Genomic DNA, 13,320 nt, shown 5'->3' with positions numbered 1-13,320 from the left:
CTGGTCCACGTCGGCTATCTCGTGCTTCCAGTGTTTGGCTCTGTGCGAAACAGAGGTATCGCTTTTTCTTTCGGGGTCTGCTTCGGAGCCGGGATCGTCGCAGGCACTGGGGCGGGGGCGGGCGCCGCGGGCGGCGGGGGACTCGGGGCACACCCGCGGGTACGCAGGGCGAGAAGTGGCTCCTCCCCACCCCCTTTCGGGAGGACCCGGAGTGTGGGGGTGTCCGCCCTCGTGGGAGCTTTTGTAGTGAAGTTAGGGTTTGGCAAATGGGTCCCTCCCGCCCAAACCCCATTTTTTATTCTTTGCGGCGGACGTTGTTCCCCCAAATTACAGTCCCTTCCCCTAATACCTAGCCCTGTATGATCGAAAGAAAGGAGAGAAATTCATGACTGTGTGTGCGCGCGTGTGTGTAAGCATGCTTGGTTTTCCGAGGTTTGCCTTTTTTTTTTTTTTGAGGTATATGTGTGTGTTGTATTCTTTGTGTTTGTATTTCTTCATTTTTCGGTCATTGGTACCGATGGCTGGTTAGCTGGGATCTGGGTACCTGCCCCATCCCGAGCCTCAGCCCCCCACCTCTCGTGGGGACTTGCCCGATTTCCCGTCCCATCCCTTTATCCCCTTTAACCCTTTTTGTGTATCACCCATGTGCTATGGCCCTGCAGCCCCAGTCCTGCCCCTCGGCAATTGTCTTTGTATGACAGTTGCATATGTGGGCTCAAGATGCTCGTGTGCGTGTGTGTCTGTGTGTGTGCATGCATGTGTGCCAGTGCGTGTGCGCGCCTCCGAGAGTCAGAAGTGCACTGCTTTGCACCCCTGGGCCTGGCCAGAGCGGGGTGCCTAGCCCTTGGGTGCTGCGCTGTGTGTGAGGTTGGGATGGGAAGCTGCCCCTGCCAGGCCTTTGCCCCAGCAGGCGTTGACGAAGCAGCAGGCAGGCGGGCGGCGGGCTTTGTTTTTAACTGTGATATATGGGGTGTGTTTGAACGGCCCCCTTTCCCCACATCCCCTTTCCCCTACATTCTGCTACAACAATAGCTTGGTTTCCCCTTCTTCTACACCTCCTCCACATTTCTTCCATTTTCTTTTAATCAAAAATCCCTACCCTCCCAAGCAAATCCAAGATGCATTTAGACCTTTTTTTTTTTTTTCTTTTTGTATTCTGCCTCTGGACTCACATTTCGCTTCTTGGAAATGTTTCTTCCATCCTCTCCCACTCCACGTCTGCTTAAAATCCCTGCTGGCTAAGGCCCTCCCCCTCCAGCCCCCTCCCTTGCACACACGAATGATGTCTTCCCTTTGCAGCTGAGGGCTCCTCCACCAAGTCAGAATGGGGGGTGGGGTCGCAGGGCCGGCGCTTTAGTGCGCCCCGGGGGCCCCGATTGGGCGAGAAGAGGGAAGCCCGGCCCTCTATGGTCCAGTCCAGCTGTCCCTAGCCCCACTCCTCTCCCCAGAACCTAAAAGGCATGGTTGACCCCTTAGGCTTGTTTGAACCGCAGTTTTTTTTGTGTGATGATAGAATGATGACATTCTGCATTTATCAAATCTTTTTTTTTTCTTCATTGTGTAGCTCAGTGAATGGTCAACTCGCTGCTGTGTGCGCTGTGACCCTTCTGCCTCCGCATTTAGCTGTATTGTGACACCCCTCTTAACCATTTCCTGTCTCCATCTGAGGAAGGCATTGCTATTTAAGCGGCAGTATCCCCTATCTCGGGCCAGCCTAGCCTTGGGGGGGCTGGGGAGCTGGGTGAGGAACAGGAATGGGGGGGGGAGACTCCCAGGAGACCTCCCCTGAAATGCCAACCCCTCCCCCAATACGCAATTATCTCTTATTACTTGGCATTTCCTCTTAAAACGGGTGTGGAACATTACACTAGGCAGAAATTCAAAAATGATTAAGAAGGATGTTGAGCCTGAAAGGATAATTATCCTGATTAAATCATTATCATCCTCATTAATACCACCGATCTCTAAATACCATTGCAGGATGCAGATTCCATGTTTTGAAATTCAAATTGCTCAGCTGCCTTTAAATTTTATTTTTAATACCACCTCCCTCCCCATAACAACAACAAGGACAACAACAAAAAAATGCAACAAAACAAATTCTGCCTGTCAGTCAAAGTTTTACTTTCATGGCAAACACGCCCACAGGAAATCCAAGGGCTGAGGGGTGAGTTGGGCTGTGGGTCCAACTTAGCTTAAAGTGACATGAACTCATGACCTCTCGATAGAGGATACTAATGCTTAACCCAACAAGGTCCTAAACCACAATCTTCTTGTAAAACTATTAGATAGTTTGCCAGCTTAAGTCTGTTCTTTTTAGTTTCCATTGTAGTAGTATGGGATGTAGGCCATTTCAGAATAGATGTAGAGAAATAACCATTTTTGTATCTTCATCTTGTTTAGCCGAGTACATTGCACTGTAAATCCCTGTTAAGTGGATACCTTTTGCCTTGGCTTGGAGGCTGCTGCACCCCATTTCCCGTTATCTGGGTGGCCATCAACTCCTGGCAGCACCCAGGCATAACGGAAGAGATTACATTTAGTCGGAGGCAAAAAAATCCTTATATACCAAAAAGACAATCTTTGAAGAAACGACAGTTGTGGCTGGTCCGTAGCCTTTAACAGTTTGGTGCATAAAGGTCCCTGGCTTAAGGGGGAAGCCACTGCCATGGTGTCTTAATTTGTTTAGTTGTACAATGTCGAGAGCATCTTTGGACATCCGCCCTGGCCCTCAGAGCTGTCCCTTTAACAGCCGGCTCCCTTCTGCTGCCTCGCCAGCCAGACCTGCTTGAAAACGGAAACAAAACAGCAGTAATAACGAAAGAATACGGCCCCTACTTCGAGGGCCCTTCCAAAATAAAGCCCAAGTAGCCTCCGCAGACTGCCATTTGGCAATCTGAAAAGAGAGAAAGGAAAAAAAAAAAAAAAAGAAGAAAAGAGAATTCCTTGCAAAATGGTTTTCCATTAAACAGGGATAGCGTGTTCTGCTGTGCTGAATTACTTCCTGTTCTTATTTTGTGGGTAATTTTTTCTGTATCAAATATCCTTTTGGTTGTGTATCTTTTTCACCTTTTCTTGTACTAAAACTAAAGCATGATCTGTATTTTTTTACATCCCCCAGTTGACAATGTACAGCGCTCGGTTAGAGACGTTACCCTGCTGAAATGTACTGTGGTCGTGTAGCCCGGGCCATCTGCTCATTGTATGCTGCTTTTGTTCTGTTGCCCTTCCGAAGCATGGTGGGCCCAGCCTTTTTTTTTGTATCGTGTGCATGACGACATTGTTACACACAGAATCCACTAATACTAATATACAATCTCTCAATAAAGAACTAGTTTTCCTATATTAACCTAGTGTGCTTTTTCTCTTGCTGTTTTCCCATTTATTGTCGTATCCTGCTGTTTAGATTTTCCCCCTTGCTTTTCTATCCCCACCCTCACCCACCCACCCACCACCCCCACCCATTGTAAGATTCGAGTGAATGCTTTTTCTTTTTCTTTTCTTTTCTTTTTTTTTGTGGTACGGGTATGGTGACTTGAATCTCATCTAGTCCGTATCTTTTACAGTAGATGTCTGGGGTGATGGGAGGGGTCAGTTGACCTGTCACACTGCAACAGCTCCGCTGCATAGAGAGAACCAAACCCCTACTTTGGCTACCTGTGTACCCAACAGCCTCCCCATTTCATCCTAAATTTCCACGTTACATGGACACTTGGTGTGTGGTGCTGTGAAAGGGGAAGGTGACACTCCAGTTGGGCAAAGGGATACTGTTCTTACCTAGCAGCCTTGTAGCATTTCACACTTGCCTGAATAACCCATTTTTAGTTGTGTTTTAACTTCTCCTGTCTCATTGATTTACTGTCCTTTTCAGTCATGCTGGGGGTAACTTGTTACATGTAGTTGAAACCATTATTATGGATTTGAAGGGACCTTCTTCTATGTGCTTATTTAAATTTTGGGGACCTGCAAGGTCATGTGGTTGAGGTCTTGGATATGCTTGAAACGGAAACTCAGAGCACCTCCATGTCCCACTTCAGGGCACACAGCAGGACGTGCCACTGTAGGAATGAAGGCCTGGGCTGTCCGCCTGCCTGGTCTGAGCCAGTTGAAGCTGATTATAGCCTAGTTCCCTGACAGCTGCTTCATCTCTGGCCTTAGGGCCTCTCTTAAGAGCAAGCCAGGCAGATCTCTGCCATTGTTGTAGGGGAGAGAATGTTTGCAGAAAAGGGGGGTGGGGTGGGGAACCAAGGCAAGTCAGGACCCACCCCCAAACTGAATTGGAGGAAGAGCCCTTAAAATGCACCATTTCCCCTTAATTTCCATTGAGAAGCCAGTGGAGAGGTATTTTTTTTCGCCAGAGTGGACCCCAAATTCAAGCATCTGTCAGTTACACCTATCAATTGCAGCCAGAACAAGCCTAGCTAAGTGAGGCCTTTTAGATAAGGAGGAAATCGGTTGATTAAAGGAATTCACGGTTCCTTCCAAGGGTCCTCATTCTGGAACCTCTCCTCTTTTGGGTGTGGTGTGTCTGCTCTGTGCTCCTCTGGGCTGTCTCTCCGGCTGGCGTGCCTGCGTGCCTTCCCTGATCAGGCGCCCTGTCTGACCACGGCACATCCTTGCCTTTGTGGCTTCACGCGACTGGCTTCTTGCCCCATGACTGCCCTTTCTGCTCGGGCCCTTTGTTCTCAGGCTCTCCCCGACCAGGGTGGGAAAGCTGAGCTGATGTGCTCTGACACATGGACACACGCATGTTCCCAGCAGAGGCTGGGACTGTAGTTTGCGTGACAGTAGATGCGCAGGATTACAAGGCCAGTGCTTCCAGGGTGCCGTTTATTTGTTTCTTCTTCTTCCTCTTCCTCTTCTTTTTGGTTTATATGAAACAACCTTTAATTTTGTTTCTGGTTTGAAAAAACAAAATAAAACAACTCCCAACCCAACAATAATAGAATGAACCCAAATCCTTCATTTTGTCCTAGGGAGCTGAGGCTCAATAACTCTAACTCTCACTGCTGTTGAGTCATATCCCTTTCATAGTAACCCCTCCTTGGGTTTCTGAGGCAGTATCACTACAGAAGTAGATTGCCCAACCTTCCTTCCAAGGTGTGGCTGGGGGCTTTGAACCGCCAGCCTTCTGATTAGCAGTCAAGTGCCTTAGGCACTACGCCACCAGAGCTCCTTGGGGCTCAATAGATCACCATTAACCAACACCATGATTTCGTTTTTCCAAACTGGTGTTACATACAGGCAGTCTCCAGATTACCAATGTCTTGCTTACATATAACTCATACTTGCCCTTTAATGTTACGTAAATTTGCCCTCACTTTGAACCATCCCAATCACCTTCACTTACTGCATGTGTAGCCTTTAAATCACTGAAAAGGCTTTTGTTGAACCAAAGTTAGACTAAGACCTGTAGGCACCTGTTCCGACTTAGCTACAAATTCCACTTAAAGACACACTCAGGAACGGATCTCATTTGTAACCTGGGGACTGCCTGGATGTCAAAATTGTTGGGTCAGTACATTGTGAGGATGGTTAAGTAGCCTAATAATAAAGAAAGCTGTTGGGTTAATGAGAAATCATGGTTAGCAGTTTATCAAGTGCCCACTGTGTCTTGATCCAGGTTGTGAGAACTAAGCACTTACACATGAAGGAGACCTTTCCCAATAACCACTAAGCCATTGTTGTTCATACTTAATTTCAAAACCATCTGATGTCTATCTGTTTTAATAACTTTGACTCTAGGATTTTGGAACAGCCATCTGTTTAGTAGATCCCATGTCACAGACTTTGAAATAAGATGGAACACAGTCTTGGTTTTGAAGGAGAGAACTCTCAACCCAGCACCAGACAAAACAAAAAACTCAAACCCACCAGATGCGACCTATTTAATGAGTTTTCTTAAGTTATAATTTTCAACAATCCATATCATTTTCATCATCCAGAATTAGAGGAGAAGGCCACCAAGGGTCTTGGGGCGCTAATGCAGTGGTTGGAGTATGGGCAAACTCTCTGTCTTCGTGTGCATTTTTCTCATTTCCTGTCCACCCTTTCCCATGCTCTCCATCATTCAGTAAGCACACTGCAGTGTTGCACTGGCAAACTTAATGGTTTTCCAGGAGGAGGACACAACAGCTCTGTGCTGCACCCAACACAGTGTGGGACCCCTTTCCTAGGGTACAGGCCAGGGGCACAGCAGGCCCTTGACTCGGATTCAGGACATGCCCTTGCTTTTCCCAATCCTACTGACTGTTGTCAGGTAAATGTACAACACACCCATGCCTTCGTTTCCTTATGGAGCCAGATAGCTTTGGCCAATTCCTGGCTTCATATAATTTGAATGCTAATTAATATTTATTGGTTTCTGGTCTGGTTTAGCCATTGATGAACCAATATATTTCCAAGAGAATTGGGGCATAAGAGATAACTTTGGAAACATTGACTTTCAGGATAATTTGAGAATTAAAAGCCAACACATAGTACCCTACAGTGGAACCAATCACAATGCCTGTGTTTTCATTCGTTCAGCCACTCACTCATTTGTTCATTTAGTTAATGAGTGTTTTCTGAATATCAGCTTATGGCTGAACACTGTGCTAAGAAGGATACAAGAAAATTGTTAGACCCAGGGCTCTCTCCTCCTGGGGGCACCTGCGGTGGCTGGGAGAGAAATGCTCAAGGAGGTGGATGCTGTCTACCTATGATATTCGGTGCCAGTGTCTCATGGATGGCACACAGTCCTGACTCGTGACATGGAAGGAGCTTGGAGTGGTCCAGGGTTTAAGTCTTAGCCTTGTCTTACCTGGAGGGTTGAACTTATACCGCCACTCTCAGCATCATCTGCACAATGACCATCATATTACCTACCTGGTAGGATGTCTCTAAACTCTTCACCACAGAGCAGGTGCCTAGGACATGCTAGGCCCTCCTCTTCACAATAGCAGTTCATTGGCCCAAGGAATCAAAGTCAGAGACACACTTTCTAAGGAGGTGGGATTGAGATGTGCTTCACAGGATGGTATAGGTAGGAGGTGAGGAAGAGGATGCAAGCTTCAGGTGGGGCACGGAGAATGAGTGAGACTCCAGCCAGGGCAGTGCTCTGCTGATTTGGTAAGAACAGGAAGTGCTATGAGGAGGGGTGTGTGTGTGTGTGTGTGTGTGTGTGTGTGTGTGTATGCACTGGCCTGTTGCCTTGCCCAGCTACAGGAGCCACTGGCTCATTGTCCTGTGTTTGAATGGCTCTCCCTAGAGCACAGCTCCAGGAGTTTTGTAGTGCAAGGTATGGAAAATATGGGAGGGCAAGCTGAAAGAGAGTTTGAAGCCTTTGAAGGCCTTTGGAAGCCCCAGCAGATTCTAGATTGATCCCTTCGCCATTGGGAACTCTCTGGAGAGAGTGTTGTTTAAACAACTTCCTCTGGCAGCTGATGACAGAGGGTGAGACTAGAGGCCAGGGAGGAGGCCATGGCAGGCTTCCAGGGGTGATGGAGCCCAGACCAGGGGCCTGGGGGATGGGAGGAAGGTTCTCATGTGAGGCCTTACCATGAGGGCGAGTAAGCAGTACTGAGGCCGTGAGAAGGAGGCTGAGGGCAGGGAGGTCTCTGGGTGCCTGGGAGGATGTAAGATCATGAAAGACGAACAGGGAAGATGGAGGAACAGCAGTGTGGGGAGATGTGAGTTCAGAGTTTAGATATACACACAGAATTTGAGATGCTGAAACTGGCAGGGCATAGGGGACCATGGCCATGTCCTTGGAGTTGAGATTCTAGTACTTTTAAATACAGATTCCTGGTTGGGGTCGAACATTAACAATAAAAATTCTTTATATTTTTACATAACCGTCTCTCATAAACATCTATCTCCTGGTCTGAATCCTCCTTACTTGGTGATTCACATGTGTGGTTAATTAAGCAGTTCATGCTCAGAGAAACCTCTGTAGCCTCTGGCCTCACCGTTTGAACAATTTGTATCCAATTGTGCCCTTTGTGAGTAGAGAGACCTCTAAGGCAGGCAAGTGCCAGAAGTGTTGCTCTGCAGGTTTGCAGAAAGGTCTTAGCTACCCAGGGGGGAAGGTGGGGCTGCCCTGGATACTAGAGGGGATAAAGGGCAGAGGTGTGGTAACTAGGGGCCTAGGGTCAGGGTCCTAGGTGGGACCTGTCTGTGGCAAGGGCATAGTCCCGCTTTCTAAATGCTTTCTCCTCTATGATCTCATTTCCTGCTTGGCACAGCCTTCAAGGAGGTAATAGGGGACCAGAGAGGAGACCCAGGCCAAGAGTAGTGAAAACCTTTGCCTGCCTTTTTCCTGTACCGTCTCTCACACCTACACACTGTTGGGAGCCCTGTCAAGTCGATGGCAAGAATAAGAAAGGAATCTCAGCTTTCCCTCTGTATCCAGTGGAGCCCGTCGAAGGCTGGGCCCCTCATCCATATTGGGCGGGGACCTCTTTCCCCTCCTGCCTGCTAAGCCATGGGAGGGTCTAAGTCCCCAACACTGAACCCTGCAACTCCCAGAAGGGCACTCCGAGGGAAAGGGGAGGTGCATGGTGGACCCTGTGCATGAAACCCCATCAGGAAGGAAGTGAGCTGGGCGACAGAGCCAGGGTGGTGAGTCCCTTAACCTTCAGACACTTCTCACAGGAGGCCTGGCTGGGAGGTGGCGTCTGTGCTCTGATGGCCACAGAAATAATCGGTGGCTGGTTCCTGAGGCTTTGGCTCCCCAGTTGTAGGCACATCCTGTGTCCTTTCTTAGTTCGATCACCTTGATGCCCTCACAAATGATACCTATGCTGCATCATGGAAGTAAGAGAATCATGTGTTGGAACGTTTAGAAAATAGAAGAAAGGGGAAAAAAATTTCTGACGAGTCCAAGTCCTTATGATCATGGCAGTGAAATGCCATCGGCATGGTTATTCACTTAAGGATTTCTGCTTACAGCTCTGTCCTCCATTTCTAATGTAACATTGTCTCACAAGCATGTTCACATGTGGTTACACTGTTTTCACAAGCATCCTTTTTAAGGGCTGCATAATATTCCACTGCAGTTTGATGAATTCTGAGGACTTAAACTGCTATGAGCTAGGCTGCTGCTTAGCATGTAGGGCAGATGTGGTTAGTAGCATGGATCTGACAACCTCCCAAGCCTCTCTGCTACCACTGTCACTATCAAGTGTGCGTGTTGGTCAGATACCAAAGGGGGTTGGGGGAAGAATAAAGTTTGGATTAACAGTTCTGAGACTTGGGTCCTGGTCTCTTTGCTCTGCCACAACTTCTGCTGTGATTTTGAGTGAGGCAGCTTCTTTACCAGGTCTCTGTTTCCTGGTCTGTCAAATGGGGATAATATGCCCATTGTTTCTGCCCTTAAGGACTTGCCTTGTGAAATAATGCATATGAAAAATACCAAGAAGCAGGCCACAGGAATCATAACTCCTTGCATTAGGAACATTGCTCGAACTCAGGCAGGCCATGCTGCACAGTGGAAAAAAGTTCTGGCCCAGAGCCCCGAGACTTGGCTTCGAGTCCTGCTCTCAATAGCACGTGTGTGATGTGTGGCAAGTCAGACAGCTCTGCGCCTTGGTTCTCATCTGCCAAGGGAGATAATTGGCCTAATTGCCCCTTCCTGCTCTAAAAAACTGTGATTTCCTCTCCATGATGATAATTTACATCTCTATTGCCTTTTTGGCTTTTTATCCGGACAGTAGCTGCACGTCCTTCAGCGCCCAGTATGCATGTGACCTTCGCCACACGGTAGCTGGGAGGGTGGCTCATGGCACGTGGTAAGTCAGGGAGGCCTCCAGACCCAAGCCCAGGGTGGGTACTGCTTCCAGGAGCTGCTGCTCAGGTTCCAACACTCAGCAGAAAGTTCCCTGTTGTTTCCTGATGCCCTCCTGTCCTTTGAACATCCCCCAGGTGGGCCACTGTTGGCCAGAGCGAGGTGGAGGGGGATGGGGAAGGAGCCTTCCAGGAAGGTGGTACAGTCAGTCGCACACGCGGTGGCCCATCCTCAGGTCTCGGGTCTCAGCCATTCCCCTCCTGGCGGCTTCTGCGAGCGAAGAGGGGAAGTGGTGGCTGCTGACTCAGCACCAGCTCGCCGGGAGAGGGGGTGGAGGAGCGCTCTGAGGCTGGGAGGAAGTGAGAATTCAGCCAACACCTGTCTCAAGGAAGGGCAGGAAGCTTTGGAACAGCTGCTGCCCGCACCCCCACCCGGGGGCTGAGAGTGGGAGGGAAGGGGGCGGAGTCGCTCTTGGAGTCCCCCCCCAAAGTCCGCCCGCCCGCGCGCGTGCACCCATCCACGCACCCTGCTTTGCTTCTGGTCCCCTGCTCCAGTGCCAGGGTCCCTGTGCCCTCCTGCCTATTGCTCAGGCGCCCCGTTTGTGCTGCCGGCCCCCAGGACCTCCCACCGCCCTCTGCTCCCAAACTCTGTGGGAGTTAATGAGTTAATGTCCCCCACCCCGACCCCAGTCTAGAGACACGCCCTCCTTAGGCCATTCTTCTGGAAGAATGGCTCTTCCAGAGGGGACCTCAGCCTCTAGGGTAGGAGGTTCCCAGCAGTCATTCCTTTCAGGGTGGGGGCAGGGAAAGGTGGCCTCTGGGCCTGTCCCAGATCCACCCCCTATGAGGAATGGCCCTGCTGAGCAGAGCTGAAAAATCTGACCCTGAAGAAGGTAAGGCAGTGTTGTTACCCAAAGATGTGGACTCGTGCTGTGCGGGGAGCAAGACAGCCAATTCAGGCAGTCTGCAAGAAGAGAAGAAAGTTCAATCACTTACTTTTGCAGAAGTGGTCATGGATAGAGATTCTCTTGGCTCTTTAACCCATGAGAAGGACAAAGAGAAGCCCTTCAGTTATGACCATGAGTCTTAGAATTCTGGAAGCATCAACACCAGGAGGATTCAGTGTTTCTCTCAAGGCTGACCTCCCTGGAATACCTCAGACTGTATTCTTAGAATAGTTTGTTTTTGTGCCTCTGGGTCCTTAGCTCATCAGTGTCATGGGGAAGGCCTGGGCCCAGGGGACCCATCGCCTTCTGCAGGGCTCCCTTGCACTAGCAATCACCCTGTGCCCTCGAACATCTGTGTTCCCAGCTCCAGGCAGAGGGAGGGATAGAAGAGAAGAAGCTGGAACAGACCCTGGGCCCCTTTCAGTCAGCATTCTCCAAAGCCACTGGGACACCAGGGTAGGGAGGCTTGGCCTCCCCTTTGGGGACTCGTGTTGCGTGTTTCTTGTGGCTTAGGTGGAAGTCAGGCCTGAAGAGAGGCTCAGGCAGGGCTGGGTCAGGAGGGAAGCTGGGCCGGGGAGGTAGCCCTGCCTGACTCCTCTTGGCTGAGGGCCTGGGGGGCAGGAGAGGAAGGGCTGTCGGAAGTCTAGAGAGGTCAAGCCGAGGAATCCAGCCCTCCCTCACAACGGGAGGAATGGGGTTAGGATTGGGCAGGGGACTAGGGGGAGAGAGGCCATCTGGGAAGAATAACAATAGCCACCCAGCCAGCGGAAGCTTCACCCTACCTGGGCAGGTCAGCTAGGAGTGTGATGGGAGATGTGGAGGAGGAGGCCAGATACAACCGAGGACAGTGGTTTTCTGCTCTGTCCCCATCCCATCCTGAAGGACCTCTGACAACAAGCTTCTCCCAGGAGATTGGTGGGACAGGAAGTGGGGCAGAGAGGAAAGGGAAGGGAGAAAGATGTTAGAGCTGGATTCAGGGGTTTCTGTCCCCCACTTCCTCTCAGGAGGTATCACTAGTCCCTCACCTGGGTGTTCACTAAGCCTGTGCCTGGTACCTACAGTGTCCTGTGCATGCTCCCCGTTGGTGGGTGGCCAGGTAGGGGCCAGGGTGGTGCCCCACCTTCTGAAGAAGCCAGACCCTCCCCTACCAGATACAGTGAGACCCGTGAGAGCTAGAACTCAGTGGGACTCCTGTATTTTTCTGGATCTCACAACTTTCCTGCCTTTGACAGGGTGCTGATCTTACCACTTTTCTATTGCTCGTTTTTATGGAAAATACTTGAGTTTTCCTTCTCTGACAGGTATCCACCTTACACAGGTTCCGGCTTTCACAGGTTGTACTACAAAACTCAGGGAGCAGAACCCTCAGTTTGCAGGCAAAAGAGGGTCTTGCCTGGCCACAGGATAAATGCAGAGTGGTTCCCATTTTGACTTTTACATTTGGAGAAAAGGTGATTAATATATCAACTAAACAGAGAACTCTTTTATGGAGGTAAAATTTATGTAACAAATATTACCATTTTAAAGTGTACAATTGAGTGTCATTTAGTACATTCAGTATTGTGCAACCATCACCTCTATCTAGTTCCAGAACATTCTCCTCACCCCATGAAGCAGTCACTCTCCTTTACTCCCTGCCCCTCGCTGTAACTGTAGATTGCTGTCTAAACAGGGAACTCTTATGTAGCCAGTTGTGAATTTTGCAAGAAATTTTGAGTGAAAACATAGAGCTTCAATGACAAACTGCCTTCCTGACTGCGAGGTCGTATGTAACACACTCCTCAGTTGGACACTTCTAGGGGAGAGTTTGAGAAGTGCTTCTGGGTCACCCAATTCCTCCTCTTCACAGAACTGGAAACCCAAGCTGTCCAGGTGCTGGGCTTGTAGAGTTGGGTTGCAGAGGCAGCTCTTAAAAGAGCCTTTTGGCCTAGAACCCAGGTGTATTCACTCCAAGGGCCTGTAAGAGCCTTGGATCTTGACTCAAGGCCCATCAGAAGCTGCAGCAGCTCTAGCCAGAGTAGTCAGGAATACTTGGTGGGGAGGCATGGCGGGGTGAGGTTTGAAGACAGCGTGGGGTGTAGCTGGGTAGAGGCGAGAAGGGAGGGCCCTTCAATAAGGCGCTGCTTCGCTTGCTCTCCTGGTCTGGGGCGAGGCCGGGACTGGGAGTGAGAGTCTGAGTGGGGAGCTCAGACGACTGGAGAAGAAGCCCCTGAGCCGGGGTGTGAGGGAGGCCTTCCTGTGGGGGATGCCCAGGAGCAGGTTGTCCCTAGGGGCTCTCTTGACTTGGGCCTGCTCCCAGGCAGAGCAGGGGCTGCCCCTGCCAGGGCTCCTTGAGGATGTTGTTGTTGTTAGGTGTCAACTTGTAGTGACCCTGTGTGCAACAGAACGAAACACTGCATGGTCCGGCTCCATCCTCACAATCCTTGCTACGCTTGATCCCATGTTGTAGCCACTGTGTCAATCTGTTTCAATGAGGGTCTTTCTCTTTTTGTGCCGACCCCCTAGTTTACCAAGCATGATACCTTTCTCCAGGGACTAGTCCCTTCAGACAACATGACCAAAGTAGGTGAGATGAAGTCTGACCATTCTCGCTTCCAAGGCGCATTCC

The 13,320-nt window shown here is 49.8% G+C and overlaps 1 protein-coding gene across 1 annotated transcript in view; it reads left to right on the top strand.

The window, feature by feature from the left end:
* RNF165 (ring finger protein 165) overlaps window positions 1-13,320 on the top strand; it is a 128,777-nt gene that overhangs the window by 1,294 nt on the left and 114,163 nt on the right. The window contains exon 3 of the mRNA XM_007943856.1: window positions 5-55. Coding sequence (XP_007942047.1) covers window positions 5-55 — 51 coding nt within the window. The remainder of the gene's footprint in view (window positions 1-4; window positions 56-13,320) is intronic.

The sequence above is a fragment of the Orycteropus afer genome, unplaced genomic scaffold (genome assembly GCF_000298275.1).
Source record: "Orycteropus afer afer isolate SDZICR_OR568_19922 unplaced genomic scaffold, OryAfe1.0 scaffold00113, whole genome shotgun sequence".
In the NCBI taxonomy this organism is placed as follows: Eukaryota; Metazoa; Chordata; class Mammalia; order Tubulidentata; family Orycteropodidae; genus Orycteropus; species Orycteropus afer.
This window is presented reverse-complemented; position numbering and strand designations above follow the sequence as displayed.